General features: G+C 39.0%; 1 protein-coding gene across 4 annotated transcripts in view; it reads left to right on the top strand.

Moving 5' to 3' along the window:
- The window catches only part of ODAD2 (outer dynein arm docking complex subunit 2), a 225,463-nt gene that overhangs the window by 165,155 nt on the left and 47,684 nt on the right, over positions 1-12,624 (top strand). For all 4 annotated transcript variants that reach the window (XM_080688300.1, XM_080688303.1, XM_080688301.1 and 1 more), the window contains 2 exons: positions 769-957; positions 2,185-2,406. In XM_080688300.1, the coding sequence (XP_080544426.1) occupies positions 769-957; positions 2,185-2,406 (411 nt within the window). The remainder of the gene's footprint in view (positions 1-768; positions 958-2,184; positions 2,407-12,624) is intronic.

A 12,624-nucleotide genomic window follows, 5' to 3' on the forward strand; every position in this document is an offset into this window, starting at 1 on the left:
ACAGAGTACAGATGATGTGTTGTATAATTGTGCACCTGAAACCTGTATAATTTTGTTAACCAGTGTCACCCTGATAAATTCAATAAAAAGGGAAAAAAAACCAATATATGAAATATGCCTTTAAACAGAAACAAAGAGGCTGTCAGGAACCTAACACTGTATTTCCCTTAGGAGCACTGGTTCAGTATTCACTAATTACACTTCGTTATGATTTTAAAGAACATAACTGTTGCAAATTAGTATAAGATTCAACTGTATTTTGTTAATTTCTAACTCATATAAGAATTGTTCAATAAATATTCATTGAAACTTATTTATGTGTATGTATGTTTATATATACACATAATTTATATATAAATACATAGAAATTAGGTATAATATGGAAATAAATTAAACTGAAATTGTTTTTTAATGGCATGGGTGTACTTCACAGCTTTATCATTACTTTTTGCTTTTAAAAATGCTAAATATTAGTTTATTATTGACTAGAGGCCCGGTGCACAATTTGTGCATGGGTGGGGTCCCTCGGCCTAGCTGGCAATTGGGGCCAATTGGGGCTGACCAGCGGGGGGAGGGGGAGGGGCCGTGGGAGGTTGGCCAGCCACAGGAGGATGGCTGTGGGAGTGCACTGAACCCCAGGGGCAGCTCCTGCTCCCCCTGGTGGTCAGTATGCATCATAGCAACTGGTTGACTGGTCATTTCCATCATTCAGTTGTAATGGTTGCTTAGGCTTTTATATATATAGATATCTTTATTTTTATTTTATAGGATGCTGGAGAAATGGTTCGTTCCTTTGTTGGTGGTTTGGAACTTGTTGTCAATTTACTGAAATCAGATAATAAAGACGTTTTGGCAAGTGTATGTGCTGCTATTACCAATATAGCAAAAGATCAAGAAAATTTAGCTGTCATTACAGATCATGGAGTTGTTCCTTTATTGTCCAAACTAGCCAATACAGTAAGTAATGTCTTTTTATTTTAAATGCATATTGTCATACGATGTCATGGTATAGAGGCAAAGGCAATGTGCTTTAAGGTCAGACACCGGGTTTAAGTTTAATATCCATCAATTATTAGGTATGAGATTTGGCTTAATTCGTTTAATTTCTGAGACTAATACAGTGTTAAAATCCTTGTGAAATAAAGGCTGTTGTCACTGGTAAATAAAATGGTAACAAGTATGTTCTTATAGAAATAGTAACTATCATTTTCACATCATTATTAATATACTTAAGATAATTATTCATGCCAACTTTAGAAATTAAATGTGCCTCCCCCAGCTTAGCAGGCTTGGATCAGTGGCATTCTTGAGCTAGGAGACATTGGCAGTCACTGTACTAGTTATTCAAAGCTGTGTCAGATAGAATAAACAGCCTTGAGAGGTAATGACTTCACCATTACCAGAGGTATTTGAGCATAGCTTGGACTACCACTTGACAGGAAAGTCATGGAGGTGAAATTCAATCATTGGAAGGATGCTTGGTCTAGAGGGCCTAATACTGAGTTCCTAAAAATATCCGCCAGATTCAGGTAAGGACACCAAGTTGTTGCTTGAACAAGCGAACATTAAAATCAATAAAAAGAAAACTGTGTCCTTATGCAGTTATATTATAGCTACACAATTAATTAGACATTGGATATAATGGCATAAATAATACAGAAAGGAAATGGCAGACTCAAAATATGTCATTGTTTGCTACACTTTCTTCTCCCTCTTGGGAACCAAGGTATATTACTGATGAAGCAGTATTCCTAGGATGATGAAGTATAATAAATCCACTTATCCCAGTTAAGCAAAATGCTCTCTTGAGAATGTCCTATATTCTCTAATTATATTTATTACTAAATGACTTGTGGGTCTGTAATTCTGTATTGAGAATATTTACTCAAAAGGAAATTGAGCCTTGAGCCAATAATAATAATAATACCAGGCAAATAACTAATACCAGGTGATCAGGGAGGATCACTTTTGAGTTCACTGACAATGTTCAGTTCATAAAATGAGAATTTAGGATTGAAACATGGTCCATTGGTACCCACCAAAATACTACTTCCCTTCAAGACAGCAGCTGAATATCTAGCTACCCATTCTTTCCTGACTCATTGGCATCTTAGTGGGTAATAAACATTTGGTGCATAAACATGATCTCATGGGATCATACCACCATTTATTTCCTTTATGCAGAATAACGATAAACTCAGGCATCATCTAGCAGAAGCCATTTCATGCTGCTGTATGTGGGGCAGAAACAGAGTGGCCTTTGGTGAAAACAAGGCAGTGGCTCCATTGGTGCGTTACCTGAAATCGAATGACGCCAATGTGCATCGAGCAACAGCTCAGGCCTTGTACCAACTCTCAGAGGATGCCGACAACTGCATCACCATGCATGAGAATGGAGCAGTCAAGGTACAGTTGGTTGGCTTTCTGGTTTCATACAAGTTAGGCAAATGTAGTCTGAAAGAAACTTAAGTAACATTAAGGTTTTAGCGAAGGGGGTATTTGGATAAACAAAACTGCCTCCTTGTTGGATCATAGCTGATGTTGAATCATATCATGGACTATGCTGAAGAAGAGTTGCATGGAGAGAGAATTTTTCTAATCAAAGAATATAAAACATACTCAGTAAAATAAGTAATCATCCTGTAATTTAAACTTTATTAAAGAAAATATACAGTGTATGAACAACCAGTGGTATTCATAATTGTATTTAATATGTTACTTATTTAACACTTAAATAAATAATGAAATATAGGCACCAACTAAATGGCAATGGAGCTGACTGAAACGGCAACTAGTCTGCAGTTCGACAGTCTAAACCATAATGGGGAAGGACAATTCAAAGACATGCTTTTTTCAAAAATATATCTGTTTCAAATTCTCTTTTGCCTTTAACCAATATGCAAGTAGGAGAGTTTCTGCACATAGATTGTAATGTATCTATGTATTACATAGAAAATGCCTAGAGCTTCTGACTGGAATCTTTTGATGACAATAAATATAAAAATACTTAAGAGTTCATGTACAGCTTACATGTATTAGAAAAAATTGATTTAAAGTATTAGTTCTGTTCTATAGTTTGTTTCCTTATACAGTATACTATTTATTATCTCAATTGGAGGCTATGACAACATATTTAAATTTTGAAATGCATGCCCAAAGTGGGCTTAATCTTTCAAACAAGAGTTAATAAAATTTTCAGTTAATCATATCTGGTCAAGTTTACACATGCCAAATATGAAACATCCTAGGAGGATTAGACTCTTACAATAACAATTGATAATTTTTTGAAGAAATTATTTTAATTTCTTTCAAATCTATTGTAGTTTAACATGATGGTAATTTTTCTAAAATTAACCCCAATTTACATATAAGTGTGTCAAAATTTCCAATATAAATCTGATCGTTTAGCACATAAGTCAAATTAGTTTGTTCAAGCAAAAAACTGGCATAAAAAGCTCCTTTTAAACTAAGCACCAATTTTTCAAAGTAAATTATTACTAATTCCAAGTTGCTAACATGCATACAAGTCCTTTGGTTGATCTCTTCCCCTAACCCCCACCCTCCCCTGCCTTCCCTCTGAGGTCTGATGGTCTGATTGATGCTTCTCTGTCTCTGGATCTGTTTTTGTTCATCAGTTTATGTTGTTCATTATATTCCACAAATGAGTGAGATCATGTGATATTTATCTTTCTCTGACTGGCTTATTTCACTTAGCATACTGCTCTCTAAGTCCATCCATGCTGTTGCAAATGGTAAGAATTCCTTCTTTTTACAGCAGCATAGTATTCCATTGTGTAGATGTACCACAGGTTTTTAATCCACTCATCTGCTGATGGGCACTTAGGCTGTTTCCAAATCTTAGCTATTGTAAATTGTGCTGCTATTTTTTTGGTGCAATGGTAAATGGGATTGTTTTTTTTTCAATCTCTCTTTCTGTAAGTTCACTATTGGTATATAAAAATGCCATAGATTTCTTGGCATTAATTTTGTATCCTGCTACATTGCCGAATTCATTTATTAAGTATAATAATTTTTTATGGAGTCTTTAGGGTTTTCTATGTACAGTATCATGTCATCTGTAAATGACAGTTTTACATCTTCTTTTCCAATTTGGCTACATTTTATTTCTTCTTCTTGTCTAATTGCTATGGCTAACACTTCCAGTACTATGTCTAACAGGAATGGTGAAAGTAGGCATCCCTGTCTTATTCCTGTTCTTAGGTGAAATCGTTTTATTTTTTGCCCTGTAGGTATGATGTTGGCTGTAGGTTTGTCATATAAGGCTTTTATTATGTTGAGGAATGATCCCTCTATTCCCACTTTGCTGATGGTTTTTATCAAGAAAGGTGTTGGATTTTGTCAAATGCTTTTTTCTGCATCAATTGATATGACTATGTGATTTTTATCACTCAATTTGTTTATGTGATGTATCATGTTTATTGATTTGTGAATATTGTACCATCCTTGCATCCCTGGGAAATTCCTACGTGGTCATGGTGTATGATCTTTCTGATGTATTGCCGGATCCGATTTGCTAGAATTTTGTTGAGGATATTGGCATCTACCTACATGAGGGATATTGGCCTGTAATTCTCTTTCTTTGTATTATCTTTATCTGATTTTGGTATTAGGGTAATGTTGGTCTCATAGAAAGAACTGGGAAGTGTTCCTTCCTCTTGAATTTTTTGGAATACTCTGAGGAGGATAGGTTTTAGTTCTTCTTTGAATGTTTGGTAAAACTCCCCTGTGAAGCCATTTGACCTCGAGCTTTTGTTTGCTGGAAGCTTTTTGATGACTGCTTCAATTTCCTCCATAGTTATCAGCCTATTGAGATTTTTAGATTCTTCCTGATTGAGTTTTGAAAGGTTGTATTTTTCTAGGAATATGTCCATTTCCTCTAGGTTGTCTAGTTTGGAATAGAGTTGTTCATATTATTTTTTTTTACAATCCTTGTATTTCTGTAGGGTCTGTTGTTTTTTCGCTTCTTTCATTTCTGATTTTGTTTATTTGGATCCTCTCTCTTTGCTTCTTGGTGAGCCTGGCTAGAGTTTCATCAATCTTGTTTATCCTTTCAAGGAACCAGCTCTTGGTTTCATTGATATATTGTATTGTTGGTTGGTTGTTGTTTTTTTCTGGTCTCTGTGTCATTTATTTCTGCTCTGATCTTTATTATCTTCTTCCTTCTACTCTGGGCTTTTCTTTTTTTTTAATATATTTTATTGATTTTTTTACAGAGAGGAAGGGAGAGGGATAGAGAGTTAGAAACATTGATGAGAGAGAAACATCAATCAGCTGCCTCTTGCACACCCCCTACTGGGGATGTGCCCGCAACCAGGGTACATGCCCTTGACCGGAATCGAACCTGGGACCCTTGAGTCCGCAGGCCGATGCTCTATCCACTGAGCCAAACTGGTTAAGACTCTCTGGGCTTTTCTTGTTGTTCTCTTTCTAATTCTTTAAGTTGTAGAGGTAGATAATTTATTACCTTTTTTTTTTCTTGTTTTTTGAGGTCAACCTGTAATGCTATGAACTTTCCTCTCAGGACTGCTTTCACTGTGTCCCATAGGTTTTGGATTGTTGTATTATCTTTGAATCGTTTCCAAGATGTTTTTAATTTCTTCTTCGGTAACCCAATCATTGTTTAATGGCATGTTATTCAGCTTCCAAGTGTTTGAATTTTTTAATTGTTTTTATTGTAGTTTATTTCTAATTATGCCATTGTGGTCTGAGAAGATGCTTGATATGATTTCAATCTTCTTGACTTTGGAGAGACTTTGCCTGTGACCCAATATGTGGTATATCTTTGAAAATGTCCCATGTGCACTTGAGAAGAATGTATATTCCGTGGTTTTGGGTTGAAATGTTCTGAAGATGTCAATTAAGTCCATCTGATCTAGTGAGTCATTTAGAATAGCTGTTTCTTTGCTGATTTTTTGTCTAGAGGATTTATCCAGTGATGTCCATGGGGTATTAAAGTCCCCTACTATGATTGTATTGTTGTTGATCTCTCTCTTGATATCTTGCATTCAGTTCTTTAATAGGACATGCACAACCTAATATAAGTATACAGTTTGAAAAATGAAGCTATAGAATGTAATTAATTTGGTAAAATATATGACATATAACACATGCTTAGACAATTGCCAGTTACTTTAAAAAGAGAATATCTCAGAAATTTTTTTAAATGTAATAAGGTTTTCATGTTGCCATTCAATATACATATATGCCAGGTGTATGTGCAACTCTCGGTTATTTCTTCTAATGCACGTCAGTAGATAGTCCAAATCATTTATGAATTGTATTCTGTTATGAAAAATGTTGAAACTGTGTTCAGACACAGCTTATATGTGTTAGAAAAAGAAGGCAATAAGAGTGATTAGGGTGAGGGGCAGGAAACAGAAAAGCAAAGAAAGGGTACTCCAGACCCTTTTCTGGGTCATTTTCTGGTGTCTTGAAGGCCTTTCTGTCTTGACTATTTGCATTCCTAACTGCCTGCTACTTCTACTGGAGGATAACTGTAAATAACAGGACTTGTTTTTCTTTTTTACTGTTACTTTGTGGAGGCAGGCCCACAATGGGCTCTCCCTCTTGGGGCCATGGGAAAAACATAAGGACCTATGTTTCCCTTTTCTGGTGTTCTTTAGGTGGAAAATCAAAGTGGCATACTGGGTTTAGGTAGAAAAATGAGATTTGGTAGTTGCTTGGATCTGCAGAATAAAGGAAAAGGTTGAGTCAAAAATGACTCCAGATTATGGGCTGGACAAAGGGAAAGAGTTTTTAGCCAAGATAATGCAAGAAAATAGCACAGTAGGGTGGTTAAAATACCTGCAGTGAACGTGTCACATTTCTGACACCAAATGCATATACACTTTATCCACTGTTTTGGCAAATCCCTGGCTGTTTTTATTCCTGATTGCTACTGAACCTTTCTAGTCAAATGTTTATAGTGTTATTTCCCAGGTCTGCAAACATTCCTCTGCAGCTGCTCATGAGCAATGTTGACAGGCTCTTTGACAATTACCAGACTCGTCTTGTCACCCTGTTCATAAGTAATTTATTCCAGAGGTTGCTTCCTTCATTGTTCAATTTCCTCAACAGCAGTGGTGATGTCATGCAATGTATCTGTCTCATGACAACTTATGTTTATTCTATAATAACAGTGAAGAAGCAGCATTGAGGGTCTGGAATAGATTGAGTTCTGTTTCTAATGTGTTCAATTTAAATCGTCAGTTTGAGTTTTTGGTCAGAGCAGTGCTATCCATTAAGAATGTATTAAATTTTCTAGTAGCCAAAATTTAAGATAAAAAGAAACAGGTAAAATTCATTTTAGTAATGTATTTTATTTAATCCAATATATCCAAAGTATTATTTCAGTATATAGTTAATATGAAAAATACTAATATTTTACTTTTTGGGTCTATATTAAGTCTTCAAAAAGTGTGTTTTATAATACATCTCAATTTGGAGCAGCCATATTTCAAGTTCTCACCATTGGCTAGTGGGTTTTTTTTATTGGACAGCAGAAGTCCAGGGACAAGAGAGGGGGCAATTCAGGAAGTATCAGTGAAGAGGTATGAAGCCACGAGTGAGGGTGGATAAGATGTTTTTTTGGCAGAGTTTAGAGAAGCCTGGGAAATCTCTACATTTTTACTCACTGAGCATGTAAATTATTAAGTATAGCTGTCAGAATAAACTCAGGAAGTTACTAGGTTAACCAGGTGTTCTAGAAAGAAAGAGTGAGTTTTCAAAGAGTTTGTGTTCAAAAACTGCTAAGCAGTCAACAAGGATTTCCTGACTCAGTTATGTTGAAAAATAATCCTTGTGTTTGAGCCTTGGCTAGTAAGAATCTCCTCTCGATGAACTAACAGATCCCCTGCTCTAGTAAATACAATGTGAAAGGAATAATTCAGTCCTTATTTCCTTTTTGATTATACACAGACCTCCTCAAAAGGATCAGCACAGGGTCTTGTATCACTACAAAACCTTGTGAATATGGATGCAGAGCTATTGGTAACTTTATTGAAAATATGAGAAGTCTAGGAGATGTACCAAAGTTATTTGATAATTATAACAAAACTGTAACATAGGAAAGTAATATCGGAGGGAAAGAAGTTGGAGGAAAAAACTGAGCAAGACAAACCCTGTCCTAAGAAAACAATAAAAAAGTGATCAAATAGAAAGATGATGAGCACCTATAGAAGACATTAAGCTCCCTTTTCCATGGTGACATTGGATTTGTTTTTGCAAATGTCTATACTGGGCAAATGAAAGCTATGTTATGGCCTATAACTTTCTGGAAAGCAGGAAATTTAAGAAACTGCAGAAAATATAATCAGAAGTGGGTCCAGCAGTGGCAGAGTGAGGGGAGAGCATTTCCATTTGGGTGGAACTGAAAGGGTTGCCTTGGCTGCCTCACAGACTCAGCATGTGGAGTGGCATTCCAGAGAACCAGGAAGATGACCCCAGGAGCAAATTCACCCCATAGTTTTTGAAGTATGGTATAGGAAAAGAAAATATCACTCAGATTTTTAGAGACTGAGGTCACCCAGAATTTCAGTGTCTATATGCAGTCTACATGCATACTTAATGTTTGCTTGAGCTATAATGTTTTCTATTAATTGTAACTCTTAATATGCCTTTGTGGATTTGAGTACTTTCTTCACATTTCAGATATTTCCTAGAGTGCTGGGATTTGTCCACTTGGTGGGAATTAAATTACTTGGACCATTAGGTATCAGTGACTATATAATACTACATAGAGTGATATACAGACTTGTTTCTGATTATTATTAAAAAACAGACTTGTTTTTTCTTATTATTTGATTTTTTTCTTTAAAGTGAGAAAGAAATTTATGATTACTTAAGGGTTTCATTAAGTTAGATTTCAGCTTAACATGTTTAACTTAATACCAATACATATCTACACTAATAAAGAGAAACATGCAAATTGACCATACCTCCACTACACCCACAAGCCATGCCCACCAGCCAATCAGGAGCGAGTATGCAAATTAACCCAACCAAGATGGCTGTGGCCACAGAGCAAGCAGGAGGCTTGGGTTTCCCCGGCAATGGAGGAAGCCAAGCTTCCCGCCAACTCTGGACAGCCCTGGCCTCTGCTCAAGGCTACAAAGTTACAATTAGAGAAGATAAATAAATCCCAACAAAAATGGCAGCAGCCACGGAGCTGGAGAGAGTAGGAGGCTTGGATTGCCCCCTGCAATGGAGGAAGCCAAGCTTCCTGGCTGGCCCTGGCCTCTGCTCAAGGCTACAAAATTTCAATTATAGAAGATAAATAAATCCCAGATACCAGGGCCTCTGCTTGGGTTGCTGGGGGGCGTGGCTGGCCTGCAAACCACCACAGGCCCCTCACCTAGGCTGCTCCAAGCCCCAAGGGAACCCCCACCCTGATCTGGGACACCCTTCAGGGCAAACCAGCCGGCCCCCACCCATGCACCAGGCCTCTTTCCTCCTATCTAATAAAAGAGCAATATGAAAATTGACTGTCACTCCAACATTCAAGATGGCTACCCCCATGTGGTCAAAGATGGCTGCTCCCATGTGGACACAAGATGGCCACCACAAGATGGCCAGCAGGGGAAGGCAGTTAGGGGTGACCAGGCTGGCAGAGGAGGGAAGTTGGGGGTGACCAGGCATGCAGGGAAGGGCAGTTGGGGGGGACCCAGGCCTGCAGGGGAGGGCAGTTAGGGGTGACCAGGCCAGCAGGGGAGGGCAGTTAGGCATCAAACAGGCTGGCAGGGGAGTGGTTAGGGGATGATAAGGCTGGCAGGCAGAAGCAGTTAGGGGCAATCAGGATGGCAGACAGGCGAATAGTTGGGAGCCAGCAGTCCTGGATTGTGAGAGGGATGTCCAACTGCCCGTTTAGGCCCGATCCTGGTGTGGGATTGGGCCTAAACAGGCAGTCGGACATCCCTCAAGGGGTCCCAGATTGGAGAGGGTGCAGGCTGGGCTGAGGGACACACACCCCGTGCATGAATTTTGTGCACCGGGCCTCTAGTATCAAATATTTTCCTTATTTCATTTTTATTTTAACTTGAAATGTAATAGCTTTATTAATGTTACATACACATGCACATATTTAAAAGGTCAATTTTGATAACTTTTCACACACACACACGCACACACGCACACACACACACACACAGTAAAACCTCCTTTTTGCCCCTCTCTGTCCCTGAGCAACCACTGTCAATATAGATTAATTTGCATTTTCTAGAATTGAATGTAAATCGGATCATATACTAGTAGTATGTACTTCTTTTTAGTTGTCTTCTTTCACTCAGCTTAATTATTTTCATATTCATCCATGCTCTTACATTTATCAACAGTGCACTCTTCTGTTGCCAAGTAACATTCCATCACCGTTTGTTTATGCTTTCATTGTTGATGGACATTTGAGTTATTTCCGATTTGGGGTTATCCTAATATATAAAAACCCTGGGTCTGTCATGACTAGAGGCTCGACCAACCAGAAGTCAGTCCTGCAGACAGCGTTGGATTGCCATGGTGACCCAGCACTGACTGCTGAAGGGGCTGTGAATCAGGCCTGGAGAGAGGCCTGAAGAGAGAAGCAGGCTATGATCCATAGCCTGTGTGGCAGCTGTTGATCAGCACTTGCCTCTCTCTTTCTCTTCAGGCTGGGCTAGCAGCCATACCTCCATTTCTCTCCAAATTGGCTGGCAGAGGAAAGCAGTTGAGGGTGAGATCTGGCCTGCAGGGGAGGGCAGTTGGGGGTGAGATCAGGTCAGCAGGGGAGGGCAATTATGGGTGATCAGGCTGGCAGGGGAGGGCAGTTAGGGGCAACCAGGCCAGCAGGGGAGGGCAGTTGGTGGTGAGATCAGGTCGGCAGGGGAGGGCATTTGGGGGCAACCAGGCCTGAAGGGGAGGGCAGTTGGGGGCAAGATCAGGCCGGCAGGGGAGGACAGTTGGGGGAATCAGGCAGGCATGCGAGATCAGGCCAGCAGGGGAGAGCAATTGGGGGCGAGATCAGGCCGGCAGGGGATGGCAGTTAGGGGCAGTCAGGCATGCATGCAGAGGAGTTAGGGGCAATCAGGCAGGCAGACAGAGGCAGTTAGGGGCAATCAGGCAGGCAGGCAGGTGAGCAGTTAGGAGCCAACGGTCCCAGATTGCAAGAGGGATGTCTGACTCCAGATTTAGGCCCGATTCCTGTGGGTCCAAGGGGTCCCTGATTGGAGAGGGTGCAGGCTGGACTGAGTGAACCCCCACCTCTGTGCACGAATTTCGTGCACTGGGCCACTAGTTACATATAAAGCTATGAACCTTCGTGTACAATTTTTGATGTGGACATATGCTTTCACTCTTCTTGGGTAACCACCTAGGAGTGCATGGCTGGGTCGTATGGTAACTCTACTTTTAGCTTTTTAAGAAGTTACCAAACTGTTTTCCAAATTAGCTGTGCCATTTTACATTCCCACCAGCCATGTATGAGAGCATCCTCACTAATACTTGCTATGTTCATTCTTTGTTATTTTAGCCATTCTAATAGGTGTGTAAAGATGATGTAGAACATCTTTTTATATGCTTATATGTCCATTTTGGTAGTGTCCAAATTTTTGACCATTTTTTTATTGGGTAAAATGTCATACTGAGAGTTGAAGACTTAAGGATTTTCTTGTTTACATGGTGGTTTGGAATGATAATATGAAATATGTAAGGACTTAGAAAAGTTATAATGATCACATGTTCTGATTCCAAATCAGGAATTTTAGCTATTTATATAAAAAGTTTCTAAGGGTGTAAAGTTAAATCATATCTATACATTTAACATATATCTAATACACATCTAAATCAATTTTATAGAAAATCTTAAAAATATATTAAATTTGAATGGCTAATGCACTCAATCATGGAAGGAATATTTCAGTATTGTTTGATTTCTTTTTCAAAGTGTTTATGTTAGAGTGTATTCCTTATCCAGCACTCCTCACACTTGAACTCAGGTATGAGTCATATGGGAATCTTGTTAAAATTCAGATTCTGAGTCAGTAGGTCTAGTGTCAGGACTGAGATTTTGCATTTCTCACAAGCACCGAGGTGCTGTGCTGCCTTCTGTCTGTGATCATACTATGACTACTAGCAAGTCCTTAGCCCTGGGGAGCCTCAGAACAAGGAAAGGCCCTAAACCCAGGGGTGGGCAAACTTTTTGACTCGAGGGCCACAATGGGTTCTTAAACTGGACCGGAGGGCCGGAACAAAAGCATGGATGGAGTGTTTGTGTGAACTAATATAAATTCAAAGTAAAGGAGCGGAGGGGAGAGCAAGAGAACCGGATAGAACAGCCGGATCCGGCCCGCAGGCCGTAGTTTGCCCAAGGCTGCCCTAAACCCCTTGCCTCCAAGCCACAAGCAGCTTTGTCCCATTTACAAGCATCGGCTGTTTTTCTGCTGACAGGAAAAAACAGTTAGGAAGCACTGTTATAGAAGACATATAGTATATCCTTTCAAAGGCAATAAAATGAATTGCATTGGCTTACAGCTTTGAAGATAGCATTTTATTAGGTGTATCAGTTAATAATGCAGATTTTGTAATCAAAGAAATCATGATAATTTCCAGAGAAATGTCAAAAGTGCTTTACTCAAAGTA

Source organism: Plecotus auritus (genome assembly GCF_963455305.1).
Source record: "Plecotus auritus genome assembly, chromosome: 1".
Taxonomy (NCBI): domain Eukaryota; kingdom Metazoa; phylum Chordata; class Mammalia; order Chiroptera; family Vespertilionidae; genus Plecotus; species Plecotus auritus.